Genomic DNA, 13,576 nt, shown 5'->3' with positions numbered 1-13,576 from the left:
GTACCTGCCTGGTGCCACTGCCCGAGGCTCGGCTGTGTCAGGAGCCATGGAAAGAGTCCAGTTATTTTAGACGGAGCGAAGCCCGCGTGAGGGCCTCAAACACCGCGCGCGAACATGCCGAGGGCCGGTCCCTCCCGCAGACGCCCGTGGGGCCGCAGGCGGGAGGCCTCACCCCGCCGCCAGGTCGGTCCCTAGACGCGCGCGGAGGGCGGGAGCCCGGGAGGAGGCGTCGGGCGGAGAGCGCCGCCCGCGGACAGGCCGGGCTGAGGGACGGCGGCTCGGGCGCTGCCCGCGTCTCGGCTCCGGCTCCGGGCGGCCGTGCAGGGGCCAGAGGGGCGCGGGCCTGGGGCGGGGCCCAGCAGGGGGCCCCCAGCAAGCCGGCTGCCGCGGAGCACGCTCGCCCTCTCCCCCTCACACACTCACTCTCACCCTCACACTCACACCCTCACACACTCACACACCCTCACCCTCACACTCACTCACACCCTCACACACTCACACACCCTCACCCTCTCACACTCACACTCACACCCTCACCCTCTCACACACACACTCACACCCTCACACTCACACCCTCACACACTCACACACCCTCACCCTCTCACACTCACACCCTCACCCTCTCACACACACACTCACACACCCTCACACTCACACCCTCACACACTCACACACCCTCACCCTCACACTCACTCACACCCTCACCCTCACCCTCTCACACTCACACCCTCACACTCACACCCTCACACACTCACACCCTCACACACACACCCTCACACACACACACCCTCACACTCACACCCTCACACTCACACCCTCACACTCACACCCTCACACACACACACTCACCCTCACACTCACACCCTCACACTCACACCCTCACACACACACCCTCACACACACACACCCTCACACTCACACCCTCACACTCACACCCTCACACACACACACTCACCCTCACACTCACACCCTCACACACTCACACCCTCACACACACACACCCTCACACTCACACCCTCACACACACTCACACACTCACACCCTCACACACACTCACCCTCACACCCCTGCGCCTTATCTGGAACAGTTGTGTTGGAAGGTGGGCTGAGGCAGGCTAAAGGCCTAAGAACCTGGAGCAGAAGCCAGCTGGAAGCCGGGCGCCCGCAGGAGGTGGGGAGCGGCCCTCAGGAGGGCGGGGGACGCGGGCGGGGCGGCGGGCGGGCGGAGCTGCGGATGGGCAGAGACCTTGGGGCCGCTCCTGGCCGTGGGCCGTTGGCTTCCACCGGCGGCCAGGGGCCAGGCCCGCCAGTGTGCGGGAAGCGCAGGGCAGCGCGGGCCCCGCCGGCGGGCGCGCACCGCACCGGGTCTGACCCGCAGCGCGGCGCCTGGCCCCCGCCCCGGGGCGCAGCCCGGTCCCACCTGCCGCGCAGGACTTGGGCGCTCCTTGAGGACTTGGGTCGGCTGCTTTGCAGAACCCCCGCCAATGCGGATTTGCTAAAAGGGGATTCATTAAAGGCCATTTTCAGGGGGAAATAAAAGCACGTCTTCTATAAAATGAACACATGTTAAAAGAATTCATTTTGCTCATGTGAAATGAGAGAACCGGGCAAAATGTTTTAACCATTTCAAGGAGAAGTTAAAGGGGCTCAAGCTTGCTTAGAGCACAGGAATGTCGACACGAGTTGCAAACGGGGACAAAACTGGGGGTTGAGCAGGGAGGACGAGCGCACATGCGCGCTCCTGGGACCTGCGCAGGCGCCGCTCCGTTTCCGTGGAGACGCGTCTCCCCCAGCCGCCCGGCTCAGCCCCTGCGGGCCCGGCGGGTGCCCCAGAGCCTGCGGGTGCTCCTTGGTCCTGCTGGCGGCCAGGGCGGCTCTCCTACCGCTTGTGTCCCCTTTGACCGGTTAAGATGGAGCCTCCCGGCGTCTCCATTGCGACCCCCCAGCCCTTTGTAATGGATGGATCATTTTGGGGGGTCACCGTGGAGAGCAGGAAATGGTACAGGTGGGGGCGTGTTTTCCCCGAGACCCGGCTCTTCAGCAGCACCGCACTCGGCTCTGTAACTGACGTGGACTGAATTTGTTCCAGTTTCACCCAGCAGGCTGTGACCTACCACTGTTACTATTTGTTTTGATGCGCAGTGTACCCCAGATCTGCCGTGGAGGCCTCGCCAAGCTGCCCCGTCCTGACCTCCTCCCGTGGTTCTGGGAGCAGTTACCTGAGCCTTCCCTTCACTTGCCGCAGCCCTGGGAGTCCTCCCGGAAAGCCCAGGTCGGGCTGTGGGCGGCCGTGCTCAGCCCCAGGGCCACCTGCCCCCACCCCAGGCATTTTGAAGGAGGAAGGAAGGAAGCCAATACACTTACAATTTTTTTTTTACCAAGGGCAGGTAAAGGAAGAGAGTAGGGAAAGGACGGTATCTTTATACACATTTTTAACCCCCAGTTTTATCAAAGACTAGATCTGATCTCATGGTCAGTTAGGTCTCTGAAGTTACATTTTATGTGGTCGCAAACATGAAATTTAACTCCTGAAGAGCTAAGTTTCCCATCAACCATTTACCGAGCACCTACCCTGCGAGCACCTGATGTTACCTCGTGGTGAGTTGGGGCAGAGCCCTGCCCTCGGGGAGCTCAAGGAAAGACAGATGCCCTAAGTCACACAGCTGATGTATCCTGAGCACGTGCAGACTTGGGTGGGCTCAGTCTGGTCACGGAAGGGAAATCAGAGGTCAGGGAACTTCCCAGCGGGTCTTAGAATCGGGACAGTTTGGGGTAGGACTTAGCGAGTTGGACAGGGAGGGGTAAGGTACGCAATACAGAGGGAAGGACACAATGCAGAGATGCTTGGCTAACGTGGGGAAGCAAGCTGCTCAGTAAGGTCAGAAGCACTTGTTTCCTTATGGCCTTGCCCCGGGGCCTTCAGAATCATCATCGCCCTTTGCAGACGAGACTTGTCTGTCGCACCCTTTCTCGCAGGCCTCATCCCAGAGTTCCACCTGCTGTCCAGGACTGTTGCCATGTGTCACGATGCCATCCTACAGAATTCTTTCCTCTCCTGAAAGAGAAAGTGAAATCAGTGGGCATTTTACCCAAGAAAGATAGCCAACATCGTCTTCATTGTTGACAGTATACTTAAGAACAACTGGTCTAGGACTTTGAGGCTTCACCCTTTTCATTGAAAATGGACCCATTCTTACCTCTAGGGGTTTTCTGCCCTTGAACACACGTCGACTCCGAGTCATAAGTAAATGCAATAGGTTGGTTACAGTAGTTGAATCCTTGTTTTTTGGTGGTTCCTCATCGCTAGAGAACGATTTATTACTTTGAGTAATGTTTTGGAGTGAAGGAAGTTCCTTTACTCCATGGCGGTTAAGTCTTTTTTATATCTAATCCTGAGCTTTCTTCAAGATGTGTAATTTGTGTAAAAAAGTGTTGCTTTCATACATGCTCCTCACATGCTTATTCTTGAATTTTGCAGACGATACCAGAAGCTGCAGAAGATCATGAAGCCATGGTAAGAATTTTTGATCTGTTGATACCGATTATATAACTCCCCTCTTCCCAGCATCTTTCGGCCCTGTCCTTTGATAACTGCGCTTGTGGGTGTTTTGACTTAGTGATCTTTTTTGCTGTTTGATGTTCTTATAAACAGGTTCTTATAAGCAGATTCTTTAGAAATGTATTTCCTTTTTCTTTCTGTTTTGCGGCACAAAGGGAGTTTTATGTTTGTAACCACGAAATGAGTGCATTGGGATGCTACCCTTCTGGAGCAAGGCGAGGCATCATTTTATGTATTGCGTTAAACAAAAACTTTCTTTTCTGTGGTCTATTGATGTTCAAAGTCAAAGCCTTTGATGTTCTTGAATGGCTCAGTAAAAACACTCAGGATTGAAGTGTAGACTGAAAGTTATTTGCTCTGAGTCTGAGAAAGTGCTCGGTCACCTGTCCTTAAGTGATGATTGTGTCCGGAGCTCTCAGAACCTCTGCCGCAGAGCTTTTCCTCCTCTGTGCCTTTCTTATCCATTAGATGAGTCGACATGCTCTAGCAAACTCTCTGTGGTGGGCTGGACACATTTCCATTTGGCCAAGTTGTTTAGCAGGTATTTCGGTTTGAGAAAGAAGACTGAACAGCACCCGAAAATGGGCACCTTGTTTTTTAAGCCCTGAGGGAAAATCCTGATCACCTGGGGTAGGATAGTGCTCTCAAATCACCCACCTTCCCCTGCCCCTCACACAGAGAAAGGTTAGTTGCAGGAACTCGCCAGTTATTAAATTGTCATAAAGCATAGAAAGCAGTCTTGAGTTTTTAGGATAAAGCTTCTTAAATCTTACTTTGATGTAGATTTTTAATATAGTAGAAGCACTTAACGGTAATGGTGGTAGAAGCCATCTGTTATGAGAGTTTACTCTGTCCCAGGCTTGGTTACCTGTTTACACTCATTACTCTAATTCACACTTGCATCCACCACACATGATTAGTAAAATCAGCATTATTTCCTTAATGCAAGAATTAAAATCCAGTGGTAGGACTGAGATTCAAACTGAGGTTTTTTTCTGACAACCTCATACAACTTGCTAATGGGGAGGAATTTGGGGCTCTGAAGCTAAAATGATGTCTTAATATATCTGCCGATAGTTTCACTCTGTGGGGTGTGGAGATGTTGGAAGTGTTACAAGGTGTGAACCATGATTTTTGTTTTCCAATCATAGACAAAATCGGTGCTCAGGGCCCTGGGTCTTGGAATGGCAGAGGAGCGTAATCAGACTAAGTTAGGAAGCTGTTATCACCCTGCTAGCAAAACCAGGCAAAGACAATATAGGAAATAAAAATGATAGGTCAGCAAATGAACAGAGGTACAACCTATTAACAAATAGAATCAAGCAATATATAGAAATAATAATATTTGTAGCCAATAAAGGTTTATCCCAGGAATGGTTTAATGTTTAAAAATCAGTCCTTGCGTATGATGCTGCATTTAGTAAAATAAAGGAAAAAAAATAATCTTAATAGATACAGAAAATAGAGCATAGATATAGAAAAGGCATTTAGTAAAATCCAACATTCACTCATAAAAATTCTCAGCAATCTAGGAATAGAGGGAACTTCCTCAACCTGATAAAGGCGATGGATAAAAACTGCATTATTCTTAAGGTGAGAAGACTGAATTTCCTCCCCCTAAAGAATGGCAATCAGGCAAATGTGTTTTTCACTTCTGTTCAACTTGGCTTTTTAACCATAGCAGTAAGTCAAGAAATAAATAAAAGACATAATAATCAGAAAGGAAGGAGTAAAACCAACTCTACTCATAGAAGATGTGATTCTTTATGTAAAAAATCCTAAGAAATCTACAAAGACATGGCTAGGTCTCATAATTGAATTTAGCAACATCAGTATTTAAAAGTGATGTATTTTTATGCATTAACAGCAAACAACTAGAAAATTAAATTTTAAAACTTTCTTTACAAAGTGTCAAAGATCATAAAATTCTTAGGAATAAATTTAACAAGAAACATGTACTATCTGTTCACTGAAAAATAAATACATTCCCAAAAGAAATTAAAAGAAGACCTAAATAAGTGAAGAATGTACCATTTTGTGGTTTAACAAGACACAATATTGTTAAGATAGCAATTTTCCCTAAATTAACCTATAGGTTCAATGCAATACAATTTTTAAAAAAGAAATTATAAGCCAGTCTTAAAAGTTAAGAGAAATGCTTAGGACCTAGAATAGCCACAACAGTGTTGAGAAAAGCAACACAAATATCAACCAAGTTGAAGAATTTCATTAACTGATTTCAAGACTTACTAAGAGCAAGAGTTATTAAGACAGTGTTATATTGTTATAAGGGGGAAGACAGGTCAATGGAATAGAGTCCAGAATTGATCCGCAGTTAAATTTTTAACAGCGGAACCAAAAGAATGTTTGCTGACACAGATCACGCTGCAATATGATCCTGAAGGCCAAAGCAGTGTCTAAAGGGTGCAGAAATCCATACATTTCAGCGTACATCAATTTTACCACAAACGGAAGAAACTACACTAAGTCCTCACTTAACGTCATTGATAGGTTCTTGGAACTGTGGCAAAATGTCGCAGAAGGACACCAGTTTTACCTGCAGGGTAATTGATATCAACAAAATTTACATTTCTACGGCATCTCATCAACATTATAACGAAATGACATTGAACCAAACCACGTTACTTAGGACGTGCTGTACGTGGGGAAGCTCAAAGGCCAGAACTGTGTTCATTGGCGTTGGCAGTTAAGGCTGCGTTCAGGATGATTTAGTGATGGCTTTAAAACCGGCCTTTATTTTCGCCTTCCCTCTACTTCTCTTGGCCACGGCACCCAGTGGGAACATTTGGAAGCACTGTTCCTTTATAAACTTAGCAGCATAAATTTAAATGCTATGCGATTGGCTGACATTTGTTGGAATGAAGACGTTCTCTACTGAGTTGATGAGAAACATTTATTCGAATTGCCCCAGCACACATGGTGTGTTGGCTGGGACGGTGACTCTCAACCAGCACAGAACGTTTGCAGTCCGTGTAATTTGTGGCAGTCAGCACTGCACAATCCTCAGGTTAGCACTTGATGCGAAATAAATAAGCCAAACAAAAATGCTCCCCATGTGCCATGCAGTTGCTTTATATATACATATGTTTTTAAGTGTTTATTAATTTTAGAGAGGGAGGAAGGGAGAGGGATGGAAACATCTGTGACATTGATCGGCCACCTCCTGCACGCCCCCTACTCGGGATTGAACCCAAAACCTGGGAATGCGCCCTGACTGGGAATTGAACTGGTGTCCTCTTGGTTCATGGGTTGATGCTCAACTACTGAGCAACACTGGCCAGACTGCTTTATATTTGTAATTCTGGAACCTGGATCTTCTGCACCAGCCTTGATTTCAGAGCTGAGGCCTTGACTCCTACCTCCTCTTTGGAGCCTGAATCTCTCCTTGAGAAATGAAAGTAAACTCCTGCATCTGGCTTGATGAGAGCTTTATGGACGCCTCACTGGAAATGAAGCAATTGCGTCCACTGATTTGGAAGGCAGTAACATTTTTCATAGCCGTCCTTTCCTTGCAAATGAGGGTTTGAAGTTGAATTTTGAAAAAGTTCTCCCTCCTGGAAACCTAGGATGCATCCAGCAAGCAGTCATGATGAATTGCAGATGTTAACTATACAATATGTATAGTGTATTATGTAATGTGTGTATTATATAGGTATTATATATATTTAATAATATATGCAACACAACATATATAAACATATCTAATAACATTTATATATCATAACATATGTCTAAAACATCTCTATATAATTCATAATATGTTATGGTATAGTAAAATATGTATATCTAATAAAAGTGTTATCTAATAACATTTATATAAAATATGCATATATATAAGCCTATAATATTTCTATAAAATGCTATTAGATAGCTATTAGAGAGCAGTCCTTCCTTTGGGGGCTTTGGTGTATGACGGGAATTTTTCTCTCGCTTACCAGTCGTTCACACTGATGAATAATTAACACAGAGAGCCCTGTCCGCCACCTCAGGAATGGTGCTCTACCTCCCCAGCCACTGTGGAGACGGAGATCCCGGCCCGAAGCAACTTGGAGATCTGGAAGCCAAAGGACACTCTTTCCCATTCTCTCCATCTTTCTCCCGGGTCCTTATAGGAGGAGTCTGTAGGCAGGGTTCTGGAGCATTGGGGATGAGGGACCGTTTCCAGATGTGACCACAGCCCCATGGATTGTGGGTTCATTGAGCAGGGGACAGGTCACGTTGCCTTCAGATAATCAGAGAGCATTCGTGTCCTTTATCCTTTGCTTCTAAAGCTGTTGGTGACGGCTATTCCACCTCTGCCCCCAGCTCAACCAGCTGCAGGGACTGTGAATACAAGTTTGATTCCAAAAGTGTGTGTGTTCCTTTGCCACTGCCTGTCCCGTCACTTGTTCTGTTAGCAGTGACACTAAGGCCGCCTGGGGCCTGGTGTGGAGGCCACAGATGTGTCCCTCAGGGTGGACGTGGGAAACGCTGAGCTGCGGAGGCCTCTTAGCGTGCCAGTTGTGAGCAAGTGGCAACTGCTAGTAATATTGTTGCTGTTTCCCCTTTTTTAAGTTAAAAATTTAGGTAATATTTTTTACTACTGATGCTGTAAAATATAATAAATTGGGTAATAGTTTTGCTATGAATCCTATATTCTATTTGATAATGCTGTACCCACAGGAGTACTAACCCCTGCATAATCTATTAATAAATCTTACTAATTGCTTTATTTCCTGGCTCTTTTATTTACCCTCCCCTCTTTTTTCTGGCCTGATGTTTGGATTTTCTTGACTCATTGTCAGTAGAAAGAGTCATTCTGGAATTTTTATTTAACCTCTCTTGCTACTCTCTTCAATCTGTTCTTCCATCTTTCTACATTTTTGGTCTCTCCTAGGTACCTTTGTTTCCTGGTCTGGACTTTCTTTCCTGGGGCGCGGTCCTCTGATGCCACCTAGGGGCACCTGTAAGACTGGGATCGCCTGTCTGACTCAGAAAAAAGCCTCTTTAAAAACCATTTGCTGCTTTTCTGTCTGGCCTGAATGGTTTGGCTTTCCTTACACTTTTATTTTTCTGGCTCCAAAGACAGATAATCTTGACACAATGAAGGCAAACACTTGAAAATCATGGGCTCTGTTTACCTTTTAAAACATCGCTTTTGCATAACGATCATAAGCTGACAGTCCAGTGCTGCTGCCACGTGCACCAGTGACTTCCCACCTAGAGCTGGAAGGGGACCCTCTGCTCTGGGAACCACCCACTTAGCCATTTCTGTCCATTGCGTCTCTTCCCCTCTGATTTCTGGCAGCTTTGGATCACAGTCCTTTCCCAGGAGCCACTTCCTCAATTGTAGGTTTCTTTCCAGCATCGAAGCTTCTGGGTGAAGCAGGATTCCCCAGGTCATTGCTGAGGCTAGGCTGAGAGCAGGAGGAAGAAGGGAAATTGTGAAGCTGTTTTAAAAGAAACACGAGCCTGTTTTGTATTCGATTAATTGAAAATCGATGGGAAGAGTCAATCTAAACATTTCATGAGACCTTGTAGTGTAGCAGTTGTGGTACATATGGGTCTACAGATTGAAATCTGAACAAGCAGCTTTATTTTTAAAAAATCAAGTATGTGAATCAGGGCAGTTGTAGACAGTATAGAAATCCTGATGTGCATAATTCAATGAACTTGGAGAGTTATGTATCTTGAGAGTTTCAAGTTAATGTTTATTTCATTATGATGAAAATTTACAATAGAAGTGAGTTTCTGTAAGAGAGTCAGGTTGTCTGTTAAAGTTGTTTTGAAGGCACCAGAAATCAGGATATAGTCTGATAAGGGGCAAAACTGCCATTTCCCAAGCTGCTAGGTCTCTGATTGCATTTCTAATGCACACTTCAGACCCTTCCCGCAGCCCAGCCCTCAAATCACAGCAAACCCAGTGCCAGCCAGCAGCCATCAACTCCACACATACTGTACAAAGATAAACTGACCAGTGCAACATAGAGATGAACACGCTTACTTACATGCATGTTTGTATCCATGAGCTTGTGTGTCTGTGTGTGCGCACTTTCCCGGACACACACACACACACAGGTGCATGGAGACTGCATCCATCCTTTGCAAAGTGCTAGTACTCCTGAGGGGATGGTTTCTCATCTCCCCTGTTGATAGCCACAGGCAGAACTAGAAGCACGTTGCCCTTTCTCAGTCCCCCTGACTTTCACTGGCTGAGAAGCTTTCCTCGAAGCTCCCATTTACCTAATGCTTCCACCCTCCTCACTTCATGCAGTGCCGTACACGCAGGCCTGTGGGGAGCTAGACACGGCCGTCCAGTGCTCTGCTGGGCGACCAGGCTCAGAGGTGCGTGGACTCCCGGTGCAGCACACTCACCAGGGCGAGAGTTACTGTGAGCCGGGGTCAGTCCCACCGAGGCCCGGCTCACCGCTGGGAATCCTGAGAAGCGCACCTGCCTCCTCTCCATGGACACAGGTTTGCACAGCATCTGTGGCCCAGCTGCTGACCCCAGCGATCTTTACGATTCTGCTTGTGTTCAGTTTCCTAAGGCTTTGTCACTTCTGTGCCTCTCACGCTCAGCTCCTGGCCATGACCACTGTGCCTCCCTGTGTTTTCCAGCTTTGGAGACATGCTGTCCTTCACCCTGACGGCCTTCGTTGAGCTAATGGACCATGGGATCGTGTCCTGGGATACATTCTCGGTGGCATTCATCAAGAAGGTAACGCAAACTATGCCTTCCCAGGCTTGAATTCCTCCCTCCCTCCCCCGCTTCCTTCCTGGACATTTTTCTCAGCTTTGAGAGTATCTAGTGGTTGTTTCCTTTAGCTCTTTGTGAAAAGGTGGGTGGGGATTTTGATAGTGTTCTATATATAGGGGTCAGGGCACCTAAGTTATATGTGGAAATGACATTTTCTCCCCATGGAGGTCTTGTGATTGCCCCTGTTCCAGCACCTGTCTCATTTCTGTGACTTTTTGGTTCATTTGTCTGGCTCTCCCAATAGACCATGAGTCCTAGGAAGGTGGAACCAGAGCTTTCTCCCTGACTTTGTCCTCAGAGCCTGGCACAGACCTTAGTCCATTTCTGTGAATGAATGAAATTCGCTTCAGAAGCATTTTTTAAACCCTAGAACTTGAAGGAGAGGAGTGTGGTGGCCTTGTATTTAAATGTATGTCAAACCCGACTGGGCATGGCTCAGCGGTTGAGCATCGATCTGGGATTCAGGAGATTGCAGTTCGATTCCCGATCGGGGCATGTGCCCCGGTTGTGGGCTTCATCCCCAGTCAGGGGTGTGCAGGAGACAGCTGATCAATGATTCATCATTGATGTTTCTCTCTCTCTCTCTCTCTCTCTCCCTTCCTCTCTCTGAAGTCAATAAAGAAATATTTTTAAAATGCACGTCAAGTAAAATTTCGGTTATGAGTGGAAAGGAATGACAGAGCTGTCTTTCTTTAAATGGTGTGAGTTGGGGTTAGAGGGAATGGCGATCATTTAATTTGTTAACTGCCTAAGAAAATGGTGTCCATTCACTGAAATTAAATGAAAAGCTATCTTAAATCTAAGGATTACTATTTAATAAAAAATTAAATATTTTTCGGAAGGCAGGACATTTAACACACCCCATGTCCTTACTCCCAGCCATTTTATTTCCTTTGGGTCACTCCTTGGATCTTAACCTTAATTGAATTTAAGAAATGGCCATCAGAAAATGACCTCGGAATTGATAGTTCTTGTAAGGTTAACTTTTTATTCGTCAGCTGGGTCAGCGCAGCACTCTGACAACCAGGGATTGTGTGCAGACAACTGTCTTTTGAATGGAGCTTTATCTCAATGAAAATCTGCTGACAGAAGATGCTTATCTCTGAGAACAGCCTTGGCTTCCTATTAATGCCAAATTCATACCACTTTGGAGAAGTGTTTTGTTTTTCCCTTGCCAGCCCACCTCCTCTACTACTTCATCTGCTTATGTGTGGACTTAGATTCCAGTTACAAACTTTGTTTGCAGTAAACAACATAATTTCATAAAAAATTTGAAACTTGGAATTTTGGTATTTCTTTACACCAATATATAATGTTGTTGCTTTCTTAAAAGATTTTTTAAATGGATTTTTAGAGAGAGAGGAAGGGAGAAAGAGAAAGAGAAACATCGATTTGAGAGTGAGACATCAATCGGCTGCCCCCTGCACGCCCCCTACCAGGGACTGAGCCCACAACCTGGGCATGTGCCCTGACTGGGGATCGAATCGGCAGCCTTCCATTGCATGAGAGGACTCCCAACCGAGCCACACGGCCAGGGCAATGTTGCTTTTTAAAGATCTGGCTACTTAAGGAGAGGGTCAGAAGACATGGAGAAAAAAGAAATGAAAAAAAACAAAACAAAAAACACCAAAAAACCCCCCAGAACTATTCTGAGTTACCAGTTGGTTCTCGCCAAGGATAACACCAGGGCTTTTTCTTGGCAGGAGAGTTTCACACAAACTGGAACCTGAGCTCTGCAGGAGGGCCCGGTCCACCCACGGTGCTTCCAGTGCCTGGACAGGCACCCAGCCGTGTCAGTTTAGACACCCAGTAATTTTTGCCTCTTAAAAACTTGTGAGATTTATGGACGTCTGCCTGGATGCATTAAAACAGGAGTGGAGCTCCAGGCTCTGCATGGTTCATTTCGGTTTTGATGACATAGAAGAATTTAAGATCTCATTCTAAGTGATTCTCAGAAGGGTTTATGTGATTTTAGTGGTTTGTATCATTGATTCATGCACTGTGATGACAATGAGACTGGTTTTCACCCTACTTAATTTTAGTATTTGTCGGAACATCTAAATGGAGGGGCTCTTCTGGATGCCAGGAATAAACATACACACTTAACATACTTCACGGTAAATGCCTTTTTATCCATCTGTCTCTGCTAGACTGTAAGGCCCTTGAGGGTAAGGCTGGGTTCGCTCATCACCCTCTTTCTGGGTCTCAGGACGGCACAACCCTGTGCCGTGGTGCAGAGTGAATTCGTGTGGCCTGAATGAATGAGCAGAGAGGATGGGGGCTGGTGGCGGGGAGGGAGTTGGCCAGTCAGCTCTCAGGTGGGAAGCTCCCCAAGGAGCCTTAAAGACGCCTGCAGATTATGACATGGAGACAAGAAAAGGAGAGGGGAAGGAGGAGGGAATGAGAACATTGCAAGTATGGGCAGCACACTCCTTTGGGGACTCTTCTGTTTTTTAGCGAGTGCCCGACACTTGTGCTGGGGTCATGAGGAAGGGTCGGGATGGTGTTGATGGCAGAGTGACACAGGATTTAGGTCTAAGTGGAGTGTTAAACCGTGAGCGCAGCAGGGGAAAGATGGCCTTAGAGAAGGAAGGGCAGACCAAATGGATCAGACTATGAGGATTGAGACTCGGGCCCTCCAGGGCCAGTAAACACACTGGAGAAGTTTATTAGCCTTGAAATGGGCTAAAGCAGCCAGATGATTGGCCGGTGGAATTCTTCCGAGAATCTTAAATTTCTCATACTCTTCCTGTAGTTTATATTATAAAATACTAGTGTGTGGAATGTAAAGCTGTAACGTTACTGTGCTTCATGTTATTTCCCGCCCTCTGAGACCCAGCTGTATCTGGGGGAGAGGGGGTGCTGGTGCCGGTACCCTCACCCCCGCCCTTATCAGGGAGTCACCGGGCTGAGACAGTTGATATGGTAACAGCATGTTGCCGTGGCCGCCTTAGCCTCTTACTTGTACAAGGACGGAGGGGGCTGAGGAGTGGTCGATGGGACAGCATAAAGGGAGAAGTCAGTGTCCGCAGAGGGAAGCAGCAAGTGGCCGTGTGGCACGGAACCAAATTACTCACCTTTTAAGAAAGCAGTCGTTACGTTAATATAATAACAGCCTTTCTGTGTGAGTTGTCAACAGACAGTAATAACTTTTAATGAGGCCTCTAAAATAAAAGCTTTATGGTCCCCACGTGTTTGGGTTACTGTGCCCATTATTCTAACCCTCACTTTGCTTCTCTCTCACATTGTGATTTATGTTTG

At 46.9% G+C, this 13,576-nt stretch overlaps 1 protein-coding gene across 1 annotated transcript in view; it reads left to right on the top strand.

Annotated features, from left to right (window-relative positions):
• Positions 1–13,576, top strand: part of ELMO1 (engulfment and cell motility 1) — a 272,460-nt gene that overhangs the window by 58,191 nt on the left and 200,693 nt on the right. Inside the window, exons 6-7 of the mRNA XM_016222320.2 lie at positions 3,478–3,513; positions 10,177–10,276. Coding sequence (XP_016077806.1) covers positions 3,478–3,513; positions 10,177–10,276 — 136 coding nt within the window. The remainder of the gene's footprint in view (positions 1–3,477; positions 3,514–10,176; positions 10,277–13,576) is intronic.

The sequence above is a fragment of the Miniopterus natalensis genome, chromosome 10 (genome assembly GCF_054644295.1).
Source record: "Miniopterus natalensis isolate mMinNat1 chromosome 10, mMinNat1.hap1, whole genome shotgun sequence".
Taxonomy (NCBI): Eukaryota; Metazoa; Chordata; class Mammalia; order Chiroptera; family Miniopteridae; genus Miniopterus; species Miniopterus natalensis.
This window is presented reverse-complemented; position numbering and strand designations above follow the sequence as displayed.